General features: G+C 38.6%; 1 protein-coding gene across 3 annotated transcripts in view; it reads right to left on the bottom strand.

The window, feature by feature from the left end:
* The window catches only part of LOC139136792 (NECAP-like protein CG9132), a 101,487-nt gene extending 80,169 nt beyond the window's left edge, over positions 1-21,318 (bottom strand). For 2 of the 3 annotated variants that reach the window (XM_070704627.1, XM_070704626.1), the window contains exon 1: positions 20,638-21,318. In XM_070704627.1, coding sequence (XP_070560728.1) covers positions 20,638-20,813 — 176 coding nt within the window. In that variant the 5' untranslated portion in view covers positions 20,814-21,318. Of the gene's footprint in view, positions 1-17,599; positions 17,840-20,637 lie in introns of those variants that run through there. The other variant, XM_070704628.1, reaches the window with a different exon arrangement.
* Between the last annotated feature and the right edge of the window lie 352 nt (positions 21,319-21,670).

The raw sequence follows: 21,670 nt of genomic DNA, 5'->3' as shown, positions 1-21,670 counted from the left end.
ATTTCTGAGTTTCAGGCCGTAAATAATGACGGCTCCCTTATACAACGCATCACAAACTTGATAACAAAGAAAAAAACATTTGCATTGCTACTCCATTTGAAAAAAAAAATTGATGCAGCTCTGACAGTAGAAAAAAAAAATTGCTGTCACTGTGACAGGAAAAAAAATTTGCTCCCATACCCATTTCCTCCATACCCCCCCAAAATCAAATGGTTCTCCCCTTATCCATGTTTCCCTCGATATTCTTTCTTGTTGACCTATTCTGAAACAATTTGAGCATTAATATAGGAATTATGATGTATTGATTGACATTTGGAGCATTCAGAGTCATGACACACATGTCACATGGGAATGGAGAGTTTCTCAACAGCAACACAGCTCCAACCACAGTATTTTTAATATGTCTTGCACATCTTCTCCTATCTCTTAAGTTTTCCTGACCTGTTCTGAACCTCTTGTAATTATTACATTTGAATTTTCTTGTATTCATTGTAATTTAGACCTTTCAGAGTCACATACCTGTCACATGGGAATGGGGAGTTTCTCAACACAGCTCCAACCCCCATATTTTGTGTCTTACACATCTTCTCCTATCTTTTAAGTTTTCCTGACCTATTCTGAACCCCATGGTTAATTATTACATTTTCATTTTCTTGTATAACTTGTAATTTAGACATTTCGGGGTCACATACCTGTCACGTGGGAATAGAGAGTTTCTCAACACAGCTCCAACCCCCATATTTTGTGTCTTACACATCTTCTCCTACCTTTTAAGTTTTCCTGACCTACTCTGAACCCCTTTTAATCACTACATTTGAATTTTGTTGTAACCATTGTAATTTAGACCTTTCGGAGTCACACACCTGTCACGTGGGAATGGAGAGTTTCTCAAGACAGCTCCAACTGCAATATCGTGTGTCTTACACATCTTCTCCTATCTTTTAAGGTTTCCTGACCTATTCTGAACCCCTGTTAATTATTACATTTTCATTTTCTTGTATCACTTGTAATTTAGACCTCTCGGAGTCACACACCTGTCAGGTGGGAATGGAGAGTTTCTCAACACAGCTCTATCCACAATATTGTGTGTCTTTTATACATCTTCTCCTATATTTTAAGTTTTCCTGACCTATTCTGATCCCCTTTTAATCATTACATTTGAATTTTGTTGTAACCATTGTAATTTAGACATTTCGGAGTCACACACCTGTCATGTGGGAATGGAGACTCTCAACACATCTTCAGCTACTGTATTCGTGTGACTTATAAATGTTCTCTTTTAATTTATTTCTTAGTGAGCTACTCTGAATAAGTTTGAGGAATGATATGGGAATCTTATCCTATCTACCTACTTACTTACTACTTACATTCGGAGTCACACCTGTCACATAAGAATGGAGAGACTCTCCACGCATCTCCAGTCACTATAATGGTGTGACTTACCAATGTTGTCCTTCATTTTATTTCTTGGTGACACATTCTGTACATGTTTGAGCAATGACATGGGAATTTATTCTATCAACTTACATTTGAAGCATTGGGAGTCACACACCTGTCACATTTGAATGGAGACGTTCAACACATCTTCATCCACTATAGTGGTGTGATTTATTCATGTTCTTCATCAATCTAAGTTTGTAGTGTGTAATCTATTCTGAACCAGTTTGAGCAATGACATTGGAATTTTATCTGTATTGCTATTTGGCACAGTCTGAGTCATACACCTGTCACGTGGGAATGGAGTCTCTCTCATACCACATAAAACCTCATAATGACCATCATCCTTGCCACTTATACCAAAACTTTCACAAACAGTGCATGAATCTCTTGTAACAATACTCACAGCAATCATGTAGATATCAAGATAATGGGAATTTTAACATTCAGTCAATTTTAAATTCTGTGAGCAATAAGAAATAATGATGTAACTATGCACTCACCAAACATCTTTCCTGTACAGCTGATGTGTTGTAAGAGTATTTTGAAGAGACATTGATTTGAGAAAGTAATAGTGCATTTTATCATACACTTTAACACCTCTTACCATCCCCTGTCAAAACATCAGATTTTCATTGTTGCAAATACACTACACAGGTATAGTAAGTTGTCTTGCTATGTTTTTCTTTTTTCTACTCAGATTGGCAGTTGACTATGTAGACGAGGTACTTTGCAAAGAAGCAGTTGTCTTGTGTCAAGAAGGAAAGACATAAGCCTGAAGATGCAGACATTAGCTTTGTATAGTAATAGAGATTTTGCACATATGAGGGTTGGTTGAAAAGTTTTGAGCCTAAGTATGAAGGAGCAATGCCAGATCAAAGAAGCTTGGTTTGAATATACCGGTATCTCAACTCTTCAGATGACAACCTAGAAAAGGGACAAACTATCAATGAAGAGAACTATTCTAACCTGTTGAGGGAGTTTTGGGAGGCTGACAAAAATACGACGAGGGAAAATTGAGAAAAGTTGTCTTGTTCCATCCGGACAATGCTCCACCTCACAAGTCAGTCATTGACATGGCAACAGTGCATGACTGCGGCTTCAAACTCATTCTACATGCCCACCATACTCTCCTAACCTAGCACCCTCAGACTTTCATCTCTTCCCCCACATGAAGAAATAGTTAGCTGAAAACCAATTTGTATTTTTATGGCATTTTTTGTCATTTTTGGTCAAAAATCTTTTTCATAAAAAAATAATTGTCATAGCTTTGATATTAAGTATACAGGTTCAAAGAGGTTATCAACATGTAATATATTCAAAATATGATGAAATGTACAATTTTATAATTTTGGAGTAATATTTGCCATTTTTGTTTAAAAGTGTGTTTCTAAAAATCTGCTTGTCTGATAGCTTTGATATTTGGTATACAGATTCCTATAGGTCACCCTAGTGTGATATGTTGACATTGTGATGAAATCTTCTATTTTGTATTTTGACACAAGTTTTACCATTTTTTGTCAAAAACTTTGTTTCGCAAAAGTTACTCATCTGATAGCATTTTTGCCAAACTGCCTGTATAAGCGTCAACCTAGTGTCAGAGTCGGATGGCAAAGACACTGTAGGTATAAAATGACAGTTTTCTATGCTTGCTACTGATGAATGTCTGTGTAAATATGGATCTGTAATGAAACATTCTTCTGTCATAACAATACATTGTATTGCCAAGGGACCTCTGCACTCAGTATATATTTGGTGTTATGCTATGTACGTCCTCTATACTGTCCATGCCTAAAGTAGCTACAGGGACTTTGACCCTATGTTTCATTGTTCTCCTGGTGTAACGGTAGTTCTAGTCTGTTTGTACATCACTGTATTTACACAAGATGAATACAACCTGAAACCTCCTGCATGGTAAGCCATGACCATGTTGTATTACCTATGTGGTCCAGTATTTTCAAATAGCTCAGACTTAGTACACTCTGACTCAAAATATTTAGCTATGAAGTATTTCACATGTACTTACATATTTGCTCTGCTTCAAATGCAAGATTTACATAGCTACGTCTACACTGTAAAAATAGCGGACGCTAGACGCGTCTTTACGCGTTCAAAATGTAGATGTCGGTGTTCAAATTTGAACGGCTAGTGTTCATATTGTTAACACTAGTGTTCATATTATTAACAATGGTGTTCTAAACATGAACACGGAGTGTTAACAACCATCTGCTTGAAGTGTTCAAAAACTCAGCATTACAGAAATTTTACAATAATGTGAAACAATTAACAGTCTTTGGTGTTTTTTACTTTACTATGGCTATATTAAATTTATTACTGCCTCGCTGTCTGGCAAACGTACACGGATTTTGATGTAACGAATTTCTCACTTAATGAAAAATATCTCCGGTCTAAAATTGCTGAAAGCGCATTTTTTCTAAAAAAGGAAGTATACAAAATAATTTTACACGTTTATTACGGGTTGAAATTTTGACATTTTGAAAAGAAAATCAGATAACCACCATGAACGTTTTAATTTTAACATCAGCGTGCAAGAGGCGTTCTACTCCTAAACACTAAGTGTTCAAGTTTGGTGCCTTTTCTTATCCCGTCATGCATTAAAACGGAAGCTGCGATATTTTTCTTGTAAACACACGCTGAAGTCGTGGTCGCACGGAAGCAATTCCAGAAAGGGTAAGTTTTCTCTTCAAATAGTAAAAGGTGTTCAATTTTGAAGCATCTGTATTATTATCCTTTCAAATTATTTGTATAGTACTTTGGAATAGCTAAATTACGTGAAGAAGCCTTTTTTCTTTTAGTGGCTGGTATACCATACACTAGCTGTGAATACGCAGCGGTGTTTTGGGCCATGGCGTATCGATCGCACTCGGGTCAAGGGTCATCACCGAACTGTAGCGATTACCCTTGACTCGAGCGCGATCGATATACCACATTACCGCTGCGTGATCACAGCTTATAGTCTGTGGGCCAGGCCTTGTAAAAGTGCTTAGAAATGGCATTTTGTTGTGGGGGGTCTTCTGCTCAACCTGATTTCGCGTGAAATAATACATTATGAGGTGTCAAGACATATTTGAGAAGTTCAATATCAGCTTTCCAATGGTAACATGATAATTGACCAAAAAGTTTCATTTTTTTTGTAATTCTACCCAAAATGTAAAAGAACTGTATAAAATTGAAGGACAAATTACAGTTTCCAGTAATACAAAGGAAATTGTATATAAATATAAAGATATGATGTGTCACTTCCCAATTATGAGTAAATAGAGTAGATTTTCTCCAAAAATGGCATTTTTTGAGGTTTTCCCCCAAAATAATGGCAGTGACTTTCAGTGACAGAAAATTTCAGTTTCACTCACATTGTACAGTAAAACATCAATGAAAACTGAATTTAAGAGAAAGCCATATGAACATTTTATTTCTTATAATCAAGAATGTGACAGAAAACTTCCATTTTTTCCACTTTTTGCCCCACATTCTGCATAAATGATATTATAGGAATTTGGTTCTTTTCTGAAATATGGAAAAGTTTAGAACAACACACTAAACATGATAGGACATTATTTATGACAAAGTTTCAATGAATAAGAGCAAAAAATATTCACATCCATGTTTTTTGCCCCAAATCTTCTGATTTGAAATGTTTCATGTCATGTAGTAATTACAATCGCATGTAAAACATTACTTAAACCACAGAGTAATATCATAGACAGAGTGGCAACAGCTATTGTTTAAGGCGTGAAGCGGTTACGTAAGCAATCCATGTTTGCCTCGCCTCACGAAGCTCTTGGCTCTCTTTTCCGAAGAGTGCCGACCATGCACCCTTCGGTAATTTTCGGATTTTCACCAATTGTTAAGCGAAAGTATGTTCGACAAAGCTTGTGTTGTTGTTGTCGTGTGGTTCTGATCGGAATTGATGTGCTGGCGAAAACGGGAGTGTTTCGAGCTTCAGGAAAGTGGGTTTTACCGTTTTAAAAATTCCTCTCATATTTTTATGAATATATAATGAGTGTGTTTGAACCAAATTTGAAAGTCTTTTATCGATACTGTCTGGTTTTACTCAATGGTTTACGGTCAGTCATACCGTCTTTTACACGTGCGCCAAGAAAGGACATGTTTATGAAACTGCTGGCGTGTTATGTTTTGATTGGCGTGAGGCAGTGTTTCTGGCCTATGAGCTCACAAAGTAACTATGGTTGCTACGCGACTGGCAGTACGATGCCATCTCGTCGTATGTTTCGCATAATCTCGTGTAATTATCAACCACAAACCAAGCCTCCAAAAAGTTTAACACCTTTTAAGCTCATTTTAATATGAAAAGCCAATAGTCTACCGAGACGACCATGGAACAAAAGGCATGCAAGTGTTGCCACTCTGTCTATGATATTACTCTGTGCTTAAACATCGCAGAGTGTACTCTCTATTGTTTCAGCATATGAGAGTTGACTTTTGTTTTTACTTTTCATCAGTTGATGACAAGCTTAAGAAGAAGCCAATATTTTTAACAGTATCGAAAAAGAGGCACTGTATACCAAAGTCACCCCTTTTCCATAACCTAATAAGGCCACCTTGTCTTTCATTTAAAGTCTCGTGTCGCCATATTACCTATTGTTGCATTATTTTCAGGATGTGAAAAGTTGGATTTACCTGGTAATCGAAGAGTTATTACAGAAGCTGATGGTGCAGAAATTGAAGAAGATGAGTGTACAAGTAGTTGCCTTGAAACAAGCTTGAGAACCTCAGTTCATCTCTAATGTAGATTTAAACTTTCGAGGGTCAGTAACTGAATTTTTACGTTTCTGTATTTTTGCTTTGAATTTATCTAAGCTTTGGTACAACGCTATAATCAACTAAATCTTTCTGGAGAATAAGCTTTCAAATACGTGTAGTCTCCCTTATCAGATGCAAGGGTGGAATGAAGAATTAAAGCAGAAAGCGACAGATGATTCAGAGTGGAAAATGTACACTCTGAATTTCTGAATTTTCTGATATCTTTACTCTGAATTTCTGTCGCTCTCTGCTTTAATTCTTCATTCCACCCTTGCATCTGATAAGGGAGATTTCACGTCTTTTAAGGGTTATGCGCCAGTCACATTTAGTTGACCACAGCCTGCTACCAAACCTTAGATTATTTTGTATTGTAGATCTACACGTCTTTTATTCTCCATTTGTTACTTTTTTAGCTTTGCTGTTAGCGACGCAGAGCTTATTTAATAGGTGAATGTGTGGCATCGTCCTCATATTTTTACATTCCAAGCTACTTTTTAAAAACTGCCGGTACGATTTCTTTAATATTTGGAGAACATGTTCCCATTGATTACTAATGATGAAATACGCAAATTTGTATTTTTGAGGCTAATTTTGCTATTTTTTGGCAAAAATCTTCTCCTTTACTGATGGTTGGACGTCTTCAATATTTGGTAAACATGGCCCTGAGAATGACCTTCGTCAAATTTGTGCTAGTTGTGATGAAATATTCAACTTTTTATTTTTCATGGCAATTTTTTTCTTGTTTGATCAAAAAATCCTTAAAATCTTCTTCAAAACTGCTAATTACACAGCTTTGATATTTTGGACATAAGTGTCTGCGGATAGCTTTTTTCAGATTGTTCACATTATGCAGAAATATGCAAATTTGTATTTTTGAGAGATAAAAGACATTTCAGACATTTAAGACATAAGGAATTATCAGAATGTGATATATTCAAGTTATGGTGAAATCTGCATTTTTCTATTTTTGAGGCAATTTTTATCATTTTTCGTCAAAAAAATTTTTGTCTTAAAAATTACAAGTATGATAGCTTTGATATTTGCTACTAATGTTCTTTGGGATGATCTTAATTTGATATGTCCAAATCATGGTGAAATCTTCAACTGTGTATGTTTTGCAGCTATTTCCCCATTTTTGGTGAGGCCATCCTGAAATGAGCTGTCAGAGATCCTAAACATAACACTCTGAGCTCTTTCGACGTCTAAGTCGCTTGTTGTATTAATATATTGGTGTTGAAATGGCTAGCATTTAAATTGTTGCCATTGGTTTCAGACTGCAGTTTCCTTTTGCAAGTGAATTTTAGTAAGGACTGAAATTTCCAGGTTCAACAGCAAATGCTTATTGACACACAGAACAAAACTTATAAAACTAAGTCAAAATTAGTTAATGTGATTTTAATTTCTGAGGAGTAGAGTTTTGAAATTTCACTGATTTATTTCAGGGTTTATTTAAAGATATTACAAACAAACAACCCTTTTCGTTTATGAAGGACTTTGTTGGACAAGGAAATAGGTTTTACACTGCCAAGGACACCTTTACTCACTCTCTGCATGTTGTGCCTTACTGTGACACTTTATGACAACTTGACATGTTGTGTTTACTTTAGTGTGGACAACTATGTACCATGTGCATCAGAGAAGCCTTCACTAACTTCTTTGCAAGTTTACAATTGTCTATACAAGAGGAAATGTCTTAAACTATGTTACAAAAACGGAGTAAACATTTCATACGAATAAATGTGTTTTCAACACAATAAGTAAGCCAAATTTTGAGTTTTTTCAAAACAGATATTTTTGTGCATTTTTACAAGTATGAACATATAATGTAATCTACAATATTTAAGTAAAACTTGTTTTGTCATTACTTTGTTCATATTTTTTTGAAAACGATCGAAAGTGTTTATAAGGATTTTATTTTGTTTATGTTTTGATAGGAAGGTGTTAACACCGTTGGTGTTTTCCTCTGACAAACTTTACAAAGTGGCCATGTTTATTTTCCCATTGTATTTTACTCAAAGAATTTTTGTGTGTATATTTAGAATAAAATAATTTCACTGAATATCAGTGGTCTGTTTTGTACTTTTCAGGCTTGAACACACCCTGAACGCCTAAATTAAAGGTGTTCAATAAGTGCATATCATGTGTTCTAGCCTTTAACACACTTATCATTGAACGGCGTCCATGCGTTCAAAAAGTGTTACAGCCCGTTGAACGCGTAAATGCGTTCAATTTTTTGAACACATTTCATGTGCAACGTGTGTTCAGATATGGAACACCATGTGTTCAATATAATGTCTGATGAACACATAGTGTTCAAAATCTGAACACGTGTGTTCAAAAATTGAACGTTGGTTGAACACGTAGTGTTAAATTTCTGAACGTCTAGACGCGTTCAAAAAAAGTTACAAAAAGGCGTTTAATTGGTGTTCTATCCTTGAACACTTAACTTTACAGTGTAGAACACTATAGTATGTATTTACAAAATGGGAACACGATTAGAAACAAGAAGTGACATAAATGTGAAACACAAAGTTCAGTTCTAAAGAGAACAAGTGATTGATCTTCATGAAACTTGTGGAAAGAGCATTGGTTGTACTGAACTGTTAGCAGAACAGGAAACAGGCAAGCTGTGTAATTGAGGAGTTGCCAACAATGTCAGGTGTAATTATCGTCTAGGCTGTAAATGATTAAAAAGGGAAACTCAAGCAAATTGTTAAAACTCTGTAACCATGTACCAGATTTTGTTGAAACTTTGCATGCAGGTTCTTTATGGTGATTCTAGTTACATTTGTTCAACTTGTGGTTTACGATAAATTTTCCCTTTTTTGGTCAAAATCTTCTCCTCATAAAGTGTTCATCCAATTGCTTTTAAACTTGGTATGCGTGATCCGGGGTTCGCCTTTGTAAGATATGTTCAAATTGTGGTAAAATTTTTATATTTGTATTTTTGGGGTAATTTTTTGCATTTTTACTCAAAAAATCATTTTCTCTGAATTTGATTTATTGTAACTATTATTGTAACCATCAATATTAGTAAGATTGAGTGTATGAGTAGCACAACAGGAAGCTAAACTCTTTATGAACTGAACAAAATTCATGTGATTGAAGTTTAAGCACATCATGTTACAAATGAATGCAAATTTACCATGCAGTAGTCAATCAGTACCAGCAAATACCCGCCTTTTTTAATGTAGGATATTTGTAAGACTTAATAAGTATACAGCCACACAATTTTGACAAATAGAATACATTGGTATTATGCAGGGTCCATAACACTCATGGAAAGTCCTTGACAATATTTAAATGTTGAAGCTTCCCATAAAGTTCATTGAAATAGTAATTTTGTCCTGAAAGTCATTGAAAATTGATTATTCGCATACAATTTCAAAACTGACATGAGCATCAGAAGTAATATATTGTGAAGTGGTATGTTGCATTCTGAAAGTGTGCTTTTGAATTGCCATTGAAAGCATGGAAACTCTTTACATTTTATTTCGCTTTGATTAGGTGGAAACTTTTTTATCACTGCTTGTTCCACATTAACTTTTTAACTTACGATTTTGTATGAGTGAAAATTATATTGAGTATTGTTACATTATTCAAAATAATAAAATCTATGAAAGATATCATATTGTGTGTTGTCATAATTCCAGTGTTATTTGTCAATCATACATAAATCATGATATCATACGTAAAGGATTATGACTTCTTTCACATTCTGTAATTCATTTTCGGGTGATTTGACCAATTGATAAATCACTACCATCAGTATTCGATTAATAGTATATTTGTGTATCAGTTATCGAACTCCCAACTGTCGGTTTCTGTAATACACGAGTAAAATTATCAAATAAATAGCGAATAGTATGGAGGATGATTCCTTGTTAAAGATAAAATGAGAATGTGAAACAAATATGGCTGATGTCCATCAATGAGACATAGATGTAACAAAATAGGCACAACTTTTGTCAGTATATTACAGTTTACGGACAAGACCACATACTAACTTTCTCAGACTTTTAACTCCCAATGAAGGGGTAAAAGATATCATACTACGCATTTGCTGTACAATCGGGCCAATCCTGATTTACCAGCTGATCTCCATGTAGTGTAAAGCAAGGCGTGCAGTGTTTCATCCAGATAGAGGGATTCCCCCTCTGTTGACATGTTGGCATTTGTCAGGGGATCGAGGCCCTCCCTAGTTACACCTTAGAGATACAAGTAGAACACATGAACTGGTGAAATCACCCCTGTAAATGTTCTGGTAAAGGGGGAATCCCCCTGATGATGCCATCCTGGATGAAACATTGTACAATCTGCAGTATATACTTCTTTGACAACATCATTCCAACCCGGTATTGAATGATAGTGCTTTTGGTTTTCTTGAATTGAATACATCATCGCTTACCTTGGTCAACGCATTAGGGGTGGACCATTTGATATCCTGGGGGGGGGGTTCTGGAAGATTTTCGAACAAAAAATTTCCCAGAAGATACAAGGGAAAAAAATTCTGCCTTAGATGACTTATGAAAAAAACACTGGCAAGCTAATGTGGAAGAAAAAAAATCTATCACAGTATCAGCAAGAACTTTTTGGGATGTAACTTTCCCAATTCTGTGCACCCTTCTTGTCTTTCTTGGCTTTTCCACTTGCCTATAATGCATCAAATGCATCGTGCTTGCCATGATTTTCATCATTCAAGTCTGTTTTGCAAAGAGTACTCTAATCATTATGAAATCTGCAGTTCATATTAAAAGCATGACAAGTTCCTGACACTTTTCTGTTTCCGCTATGAAAATTCAATATTAGAAAGCAACATGCACTAATATTTCACAATCAAATTTTTCTTAGAACAGTTCTGGACATCTGGTTATGCATAAAAAGAGTGGAGTACATTCACAGCTCATTCAAAATACTGTATTCAAACTTTAGAATTGACACTTTTAAGTTCCTATCTTAAAACTCACAAGACAACAATTTCATTAAAACACTGAATGACTGAATGTTTAAAACATACCCCAAAAATTATATATATATATATATATATATATATATATATATATATATATATATATATATATATATATATATATATTATATATATATATATATATATATTCTGTGAAGGAAGAATGCAAAAAAAATTGCCAGGATTCACAAGGAAAAAAAAAACATCCAGTGGAACATGTGGAAAAAAAATAATGCCCCCCCCCCAAAAAAAAAAAAAAAATCTTCCAGACCCTCCAGGGTATCAAATGGTCCACCCCTTATAAATTGAGTTACAAGTTGAATAATATGATGACGAAAGAGCCTATAGCCAGCTCTCTTTAAAAGACAGATCGGCCACATTAAAAAGGTTCTTCATATACAAGCGATGTGTTTTGTCATCGACAATCAGGCCTACAATACACGATTTTCATCATTATGTAGCGACCTTTTAGAACGACTACCATAGAAAACTTTGGTCACAACTTTAAACACACACATATACACATACACACATACGTATACATACATACATGCACACATACATACATGCATACATACATACACTCTTTAGAAATTACAGTGCTCAATGTTGAAGCAGAGCGTTATAAATTATAACACAAATTACTTCAAGTACAAAGTAATGATATCAGATAAACTTAATGGCAATAAGTATACATGAAACTTAAAGTAACAGATATAATTTCTTTGTACTTGAAGTAATTTGTGTTATTATATATATATATATATATATATATATATATATATATATATATATATATATATATATATATATATATATATATATATATATATATATATATATATATATATATATATATATATGAAACACACGCATTTCTATGGTAACACTTTGCAGTAAAAGGGGGCTCGGATAACGCTAAATGTTTTTGCATCACTGTTTTGTCAACCATGATCTACCGGTAGCTAACGGGCGTTACTGCGGCCCTCTCTCGAAAACGAACTCCTCGACACTCTTACTGCGTATTTCAATCGCCGACGACCTCGCACAAACCCCACGTTTAAATGCTCGCTTCTATACTAAATATACATTTCACATAGCCTGATTTCCAGGATTTCCTATATATTGCCACCCGCCGGTTTGATTATAAACGATACGAAAGTACAGAGAGCATACAGAGGGCCTTCGTCGCAATGCGGAAGTGCACATACGTGACCTGTCAGAATTTTCCCACATGACAGTCTCCGGGTGCGCGCGAACTCCATAAGTGGCATTGCATAGGCTTATTGTAATCCTCACTGAGGGTACCGACATCCTCCTCAGTAGATACATGATATGTTGAGCTGTCAAACACGGGACAGATAGGCCAATCACCTTGTTTTAGCCAGGGTGGGCCTTGCCACCAGAGAACGAGTCAATAAATCGGCTGGATTGTCCTTGGTTGGACAATATTTGATCGTGCATGGCACATTTCTAATTTCTTTGACTCGATTTGCAACGAATACCGGAAGTTTCTTGTCTCTTCGTGTTATCCAATGTATAACGCATCGATTGTCCGACCACAGCGTACGATTTGTGATATTGACTTTGTCTTGCAAAGCGTCCTGAACGAAGCGTAGTAGTCTAGAACCGACTAATGCTGCCATAAGTTCGAGGCAGGGCAGTGATAATTCCTTGATTGGAGCGACGCGTGTTTTTGCCATGACCAAACACGTTTGGTCGCCGCGGCGAAGGTATGCGGCTGCACCGTAAGCTTTACAGCTGGCATCTGCGAATACATGTAGTTCATGATCGGCGCTCGTATTCTCGGCGAAATAACGACGGTCGATCTTGATTTCGCTGCTCGCGTTGAAGTCCGATACTATGTGTTTCCACCGATTAGCGAGGTCGATTTCTTGTATTTCGTCCCAATCTAAATTTCTCTTCCATATGTCTTGAATAAATGTCTTTGCTTTCACTTGAACGGGTGAAAGGTATCCGAGGGGGTCGAATAAACTTGCGGTTACTTGTGTGACTTCGCGCTTTGTGGCGAGATAGTCCGATTTCTTCACATCCTTTTTCTTAGCGTGAGCGAGTTGATCAGAGTCCGTTAACCAGCGCATTCCGAGAACACCCACGTTGGTGTTCGTTTCCAGCGTTTTGTCCTTAGCGGCTAATTTGCGTATTTCATCGTTGTTCGATGACCACGAGCGAAGGTTAAATCCAGCGGATTTCATGAGAGAGTTTGCATCAGTGTAGTATTTCGTAGCTTCCGTAGTATTGTTAACACCCGAGATGACATTAGGCCAAAAAAAAGCTGTTCAACGGGCGGGATGACTTCAAAGTTGGGTAGGTAGGTCGGATTTTTTTTTTGATTTTTTTTCTTAAACAGAACATATAATATAAACACTTTTTGTGTGTTTCATGCTTTTTCTTAGTCACATAAAATATACTGGATATGTTGTTTTGTACGTTCATGATTTTTTCAAGTTTTTGTTGACATGGGTTGGTTGTCTCACAACAGCTTCTTTGCCTTCACTTCTATAGTTCAATCTACGGGAGCCGCCAACTGGTGAATTTCATGAATTTCTCAAAAACATCACAAAAACTGTTTTGAAGGCTGATATACCGATTTTTCTTATTTTTGACCCTGACCTAAACTTTGGAGGGGAAAGTGAGAACTGTTCGTAACTGCCCTCCCACTGGTATACACTGAAAATGTGCCCTCCCACTGAATTGTGATGCCCACTGCCCTCCGGTATCTACAGTCTGCCCGCTCCCCACTCCCCACAACAATTCAATCTCCCCGCTGCCCTTTCCCCACTTCTGAAATATCCCATTGCCAACTAGATGTCCACTAGGCAACCCAGATCAACACAAAACCATGCAAGCAGTTAGCAGTATACCTTGGAACATTGCTCCCCTCTAAGTTAGGTTCTATCAAGCACGCAGCTTTCTCCTCCCTCTACGTATTTTTCCGGTGCCCACTGTCAAGAATTTTCTCCCCACCCGCTGGAAGTAATGAAATTTCTTCCCTGCCCACAGTAAATATTGATATTTTCTCCCCGCCCGCTGATTAGTTTTGAAACCTGCCCGCCCGCTGCACGAACAGCTTCGTTGGCGGCACCTGAATCTAACGGAGCTAATTTCTGTGTTGGTGTCACCAGACATATGAGCACTGTGCATTCGATGCCATTCCAACTAAAACTCGCGACTCAGAAACTGACGGGTCAGCCCCGGTGATGTCCGGGTGACGTCGTCAAACGAGGGAGCGAAATAGACCATTCGTACTGAGTCCAAGTCAAACAAATGTCACAAGGTTGACTTCTTGTGCATTCTCCAGGTGCCGCCAACTGGTAAATTTCATGAATTTCGCAAAATCATCACAAAACATGTTTTGAAGGCTGATATACCGATTTTTATTATTTTTGACCTTGACCTAAACTTTGGAGGGGAAAGTGAGAGCTGTTCGTAACTGCCCTCCCACTGGCATACACTGAAAATGTGCCCTCCCACTGAATTTTGATGCCCACTGCCCTCCGGTATCTACAGTCTGCCCGCCTCCCGCTCCCACAACACTTCAAGCTCCCCACTGCCCTCTCCCCATTACTAAAATTCCCCATTGCCAACTAGATGCCCACTAGGCAACCCAGATCAACACAAAACCATGCCAGTAGTTAGCAGTGTACTTGGAACATTGCTTCCCTCTAAGTTAGGCGCTTAATTAGTTCCAGAGACCAGCTCTGGAACTGTTAGTTTTTGCTCACTTTCCTTCTTTCTTTCTTTCTTTCTTTCTTTCTTTCTTTCTTTTTTTTCTTTCTCTATTTCCGGTTTTACTACTATAGAACATGCTATACACAAATTTTACCTTAATTACCCAGAATGCATTGCGACATGCCTATGACGTCATCGCTCAGCTCGGACGGGTTTTACGGGCATTTCTTGTTTATTTATTTATTTATTTTTTATTTGGCATTGCTCAACTATCATATTGCGTTCAGTTATTAATAATTCTAGCTTTCTTTCGCTTTGTTTTTTGTTGCTTTTTGATTTTATTTTTCTCTAAATACTCGCCGTACGTGGCGCTATACTGTTTCGCCCGAATGCTCATGAGACAACATGGCGGCGTATCGATCGCCTCGCTCGCACAGAGAGAGAAAAGTAGCCTTTCCCTAAGTTTACAAGCGCGGCTGGGCACATCGTGTACCTAGGCGAGGTGGGTGTGCTCGAAAACGATGATCAATGCAAAATTTGGACTCAAAATCGGCTGTTTTGGCGGAGAAACTGCCCGCCGTATTTCTGAGGAGCCACCAGCAGTTTTTCCTATATCAGTCTGCGGGGCTGTGGTGGGAGGCCGTTTAACGCCGGTAACACACAGCCCTGCCATGCAGAGCTAGGCATTCATAGTGAACGTACTGTCTGTCATGCACCGGCATGCGTTGGCTGCACGTAAAAGCAACTCAACTTTCCAAGATCAAATGGTCAGTATCTTGTGAAAACAGCGACATAGCAATGAAAATTGTTTTAGTCTGTGCTTTTAATCAAATGGAAACGCATGTGGCTCAATTTCAACGGACTAGGTCCGATGTTTCCTCTCGTCTGATCATCGTCGTAAATGACACGCCTCTTTACGGCAACAACTCAGCGCTACCCGTCAAACGATTGATTTTTGCGTAGGTCAGCGGAGCGAAAATTATTGCTCTGGCTCGCGAGAATGTCGTCTGATAAACATTTCCGTGCGTTGTCGCCCCCGTATGTATCTGTTGCGTTTTTACCGTACATGTAGGCATTTGTAATCTGTGTACTGTAATTCCCCGGACTGCCTTGCTTTTAGTTGTATTATGGTGTTTACTGCTATCAGCCCTGAATATTAAAATCCAAAGCACTCTTTCATTCTGCACCTATCTTTGTCACACATTCTCTTGTTTCTTCCGCTGCTCTGGTCTCTGGAACTTCGCTTTTGCTTGCAAATGCTTTCTAGTTTCTCCTCAAGTTTTATCAACCACGCTGCTTTCCCCTCCCTCTACGTATTTTCCGGTGCCCACTGTCAAACATTTTCTCCCTGCCCGCTGAAAGTAATGAAATTCTTCCCCGCCCACATTAAATATCAATATTTTCTCCCCGCCCGCTGATAAGTTTTGAAATTTGCCCGCCCGCTAAAAAATTTCGCACGAACACCTTTTTGCACGAACAGCTTAGTTTGGCGGCACCTGATTCTCGACAACGGAAAAACAAATCATGTCCGTCCTGCAGTGAGAACTGCTGCTTACAATCACGCGTTCGATAGGTGAAAGCCATGACGAAAATCGGAACGAATGATGACTCAAAGAACAATAAAGAATTTTCAAGGAACACTGAAAATAGGAACACTTGAAAATATAGACTGTACAACCACTCGGACGTGAAATAAACACCGGTGAAACAACACAGTACAGAGTGTCTAGGCTACACGGAACATGTGGCGTAATAGTTTATTTTCCACGGCGTATTAACCCTGCCCTTCACCTTGACCAAATGTTTGTGATGCGCTTCCACCTTAACTCTTCAAATCATAGCCTTTATCAATCTCACTCAAGTCGATGTCATCGAAAATGTGAAGCTCATTCATCTTACAGACAGATGTTCTTTGAATAATATCTCCGCGTTTCTTCAGATTCGTAAAGATTTCGGGGGGGGGGGAATGGGGAGTGGTCCAAATATGGGTCGGTCGGGCCCGTTGAACAGATAATTTTTTTTCTCGCCTTATCAACATAGATATTATCTTTAAGATCAGCGGCTATTGGAGTGTTATTGTTTGACCTTGTTTGACTCCAAGTGTGTTTTGACGACTGCGTTCAATATGAACGGTGAACAGACCGCGCCAAAGAGAACGGTTTTAAAACGATAAACTTTGAACGGGCTCTCAGGGTCGCTTGGGTCAGATAACCAGAGGAATTTTGTGAATTTCCGGTCATTTTCGTCAAGACGTACATTGAGAAATGCTTTCTCGATGTCACTGCTGAGCGCGATGTCATGCACTCGAAATCTGAGTAGAATTGATGAGAGATCGTTAAGGAGTGGCGGTCCAGTCTGTAAACAGTCATTTAGACTACGTGAATCTGATTGTCTGCAGCTGCAATCATATACAACACGAATGGGTGTAGTCGTCGAGTCTTTCTTTACTGAGCGATGGGGAAGATAATGTCCGTTTGTTTTATCATCGTCGTCGACTTCCTCGATAAAGTCGCGAGACTGTTGGTCAATTAAGATGTTGTAGTATACTTTCAATAAATCGGGCGTTAACCGACGCACCATAGCGCGTGTGCGTTTCTCAGTAATATGATAATTGGTCGGCAATGGAGGGTGGTCGACCTTCCATGGTAACTTAGCAACGTATTTTCCGTCTTCAACTCGTAAATGCGTATCACGATATAATTCGAATTCGCTTACCTCAGTGTCCTTTGCGTTTAGGCCCTACTTGGTCTCTTATTCCGATTGTTTCCAAGTCCCAGTAGTTTTGAAGTTTCATTTCCTCTTCAACTGTAGTCGTAGCGATGTGTAGAGTGGTCGCGTCGGCGTTTGGCGCGTTTCGTATACCAGTGCGTCCCGACAATAAGTATCCACCGAATTTAGAAAGTACGGCGGTCGGGCCTGGTCCCCGTACAATGTCATCTTCGACAAAGTCCCAGTAATAATCAGTTCCCATTACAGTTATGCTCAACGGAAAGTAGACGATGAGATTAAATGATACCTTACTCAATTACTAATTTACATCAGACACTTATTTCTAAAACTACACTAGTACCTCACAATATTGCTTGCGAGCGGCAAGTTCTCAAAGACAAGAATAACAAATACCAGACCTAAATGATTCCTTAACATAACAGTCGCTTGCCTGCTTCTCTGCCGACATGAGTGCCTTATCTCTTTCCACTGGTTTATTGCCGTAATCTTATACCACGATACTAATTACACAGCGACAAAAAGACAACTGTAAGTTGGCTGAAGCATGAAGTAACATATGTGCCTCTCAAAGAGATATATAAAAGGCAAATAATGAAACATCTTCATCATTCATGAATCAAACGTTTTGTCTGAAAAGCTCTTGCAAAGATATCTTGAGACAGACAATAATTATATGGTTTCTCTGGTTTGGCGAGTAAATCTTGTAGAGGATTATACAAATCTGTAACTGACCCTCATCAATTTTGAGCCATTGAATAACAGATAGACAAAGTCTCATTTGATTGGATATAATAAACACAAAACGTTAAACATCCCAATCAAATGTACTTGGAAGAGTATGCATGAGAATAGTTGCACCACTGTTTGACTGCTAGAAGAGATACACAGAAAAGTTGGACACATAGACAGTATTTCACATTAATCATCAGTAGCTTAGGTAATTGTAAAGTTGGCGATATGGTACATAGCTAGAGACCCCCATGCGTGATAACATTGCCAAATTAAGTCAGTTTTATGCAAATGTTTTTGTCCACACTTATCTTCACTCTAGCACAAATTACAGAGTGGCAGTTGATTGTAACATTTTCACCACCATGGTTTGGCAAATTACCCATTGTTATCAATCGTAAGTGTGGACCTGTTTTACAAAGAATTAGGGGGGTTAGGTCGAGGCATTTTCATACAATGAATTAGGGGTAATCTGTTTAAGGCATTTTAGTGTCAAAGAAAATGAAAATTGGCAAAAGCAGAAGTCATGATTTTAAAGATTGAAAAATCCAATCTACTTGACACTTACTGAGCAGTGTCTCAACAATGTCGGCCGGTCTACCCCGGCGATGATGTTCATTTCAGCAAGAACTACAGTTGTCTTTTTGTCGCTGTGTAATTAGTATCGTGGTATAAGATTACGGCAATAAACCAGTGGAAAGAGATAAGGCACTCATGTCGGCAGAGAAGCAGGCAAGCGACTGTTATGTTAAGGAATCATTTAGGTCTGGTATTTGTTATTCTTGTCTTTGAGAACTTGCCGCTCGCAAGCAATATTGTGAGGTACTAGTGTAGTTTTAGAAATAAAGTGTCTGATGTAAATTAGTAATTGAGTAAGGTATCATTTAATCTCATCGTCTACTTTCTGTTGAGCATAACTGTAATAGCGATATCTCGAATGATTCGGCATCAGAGGGTGGGTGCGCTAATTTTAAACCCTTTATGTGAGGTAAATTCAATACGGAACGTGAAATTTTGTTTCTCACGCTGATTGATTTCTCCGGAACGATTAGCGCGCTCATTGACTTCGGACCGTCGCGTGTCTGAAGTGCGAATGTTACCATTTCAAACGATCTGGCGTTAGCAGTTTTGTCACCGAATCTCTTTAATCCGTATACGTCCGAGGTTTGTGGCTTCATATCTAGCTTCGTTACTAGATCCCGTGTAATGAAGGAAATGTCCGAACCTTCATCAAACAATACCGTAGCGTTGATTGTATTTGGACCGTAAGTGATTGGAACTTCGGCAGTTTTGTGTATGCCTGGCTCCATTTTCCGTTTACTCGAGTTACTCTCCGTTCTCGCGAAATTTACTCCAATCTGCGTGGCAGGTTGAGTAGATGAGGTAGGCTTGTCGTCGCCTCTATTTCCCGTAGCGTGCGTTTGAGTGTCCGTAACCTGATTGTTGGGACTTGGTCCCGTCGTAGCGTGACTCGATTCCGTGGTACACAGCGAGGTGTGATGCTTTCTTCCGCAGCGAAAGCATTTCCCTTTCGATTTACAATCTCCGACTTTGTGTTTCCCGAGGCAGTTGAAACACAATTTATCCCTTTTAACGATTTCGTGGCGTTTGCTTCGATCAGTTACTACCGTACAGTCGTTGTGGAAGTGTGGTCCCTTGCAGTACGCGCAAGTTTTCGGCCTTTTCGGATTCGAGGCGTGGCGGCCTTTCGCGTTCGTCTCGGCGTTCGCGAAGAAGGTCGCGGTAGCTATTGGCGTTTCCGTAGATTCGATCGGTTTCTTCGTCCACGTAAAGTATGTGTCTCCATAGTGCGTCGCGAAGTTCGTCGATTTCCCAGCTTTTGTCTCCGTAATGTTCGTTGAATACAGCGATTATCTTTTTCGGTAGTTTTATCCAGATCGATCTTTCTAACATAACAGCGTATTTGTCAACAGTAATGTCGAGGTTTTCTAGCTCGCGAATGTGGTTCTCTATATTATCGTAGAATTTTCTCTCGTAATTAGGCTTCGGCATAGTTAATAGCGAATCTATGTGCGCTTGGATTATTTTGTGTCTTTGTCCGTAACGCTTTTTAAGCGCATTAATGGCGCGTTGGTAATTAGAGTCCGAAATACTCAAACCAGCGACTATAGGTTCGCGGTTTTGCCCGTTAATTGACCGCGCAGATAATGAAATTTCTGAACGGGTTCTAGCGCAGTATCATTATCGACCATGGACTTGAAGCTATCGTAGAAAGTCATCCATTGATGAACGTCGCCACTGAACGTAGGTCGTTGAAGTTTTGGTAGACTTACCGTCTTATGAGGTGCTGAGACGGGCGGTGTGCGAGCTTGCCTGAAGGTTGAACTTGGGGTTGCTTCGATGGGTTTATTCTCCTTCTCTCCAATGAAACGCTTGATTCTGAATATCTTCTCGTGTGTCTCTTCGTTGAATTGCTGGAGGTCGGCAGATATGTCGTCGATGTCTCCATCTTCGGCGTTAGTGATGATCGAACTGTCGAGTTTTTGTATCTCTTCGTACGTTTCCTCTACTCTTGCCAGTATCATCTCCAGTATGAACAGTTGTTCGGGGTCGCCCTGAAACGCAGACATTGTGGTTTCGTTGAATTGGTTCGTCACTATTCCGCGGTAGACTCCTCGTGTCCTCTTCAGGTTGGTCGTAGCTGGGGTAGCCATTTCCTCTGCTTGCGCTGACTTCGACTTTGCTTTCTTCTTTGAACTCATCCTGGTCTCGGCACCAAAAACAATGTGTGGGATTGTTTACGAAGCAGGATCTTTTGAGTTCAAGTGATCGAGACAGAGGTGTCGACTGTATTTCTTCAAACTTTATTACTACAGCTACGATGAACTACTGCTACAATAACATAATGTATCAGCGGGTGGATAAGTGACGACCAGATCCAGTGGTGAGCAATGCGCTCTGAGTATACGCATACATATACACTAAGCTGTACATAAACATATACTAAAGTAAAGTGGCTATTCAGGCTGTGATATAGCCGGTTTTGGCGGGAAAGTAAGAAGCGTCTTTGACTTTGATTGGTTAGAGATGAGTCACACGTCAGAAAGAATTAAAACTATGTGTAAACACAGGATATTGGAAGGAACTGAAGAGATTACAATCTGTCTTCATTGTCAAGGAATTAAGAAGTAGCTATCTTTGTATAACGTTTCTCGACAGATGGCTGGCAACAGTCTTATTACCAACCGAAACTGTAGTTTTTGATTTACTGCTGGTCCGTCTTTTTATATTTGTGATTGACATCAATCTATATGTACAAAAGTGTTGGACATCTTGTTATGCATACAGAGTATGAAATACATTCAA

The sequence above is a fragment of the Ptychodera flava genome, chromosome 7, assembly GCF_041260155.1.
Source record: "Ptychodera flava strain L36383 chromosome 7, AS_Pfla_20210202, whole genome shotgun sequence".
In the NCBI taxonomy this organism is placed as follows: Eukaryota; Metazoa; Hemichordata; class Enteropneusta; family Ptychoderidae; genus Ptychodera; species Ptychodera flava.
Note: the sequence above shows the minus strand (reverse complement) of the source record. Positions and strands in the feature narration are given on the sequence as shown.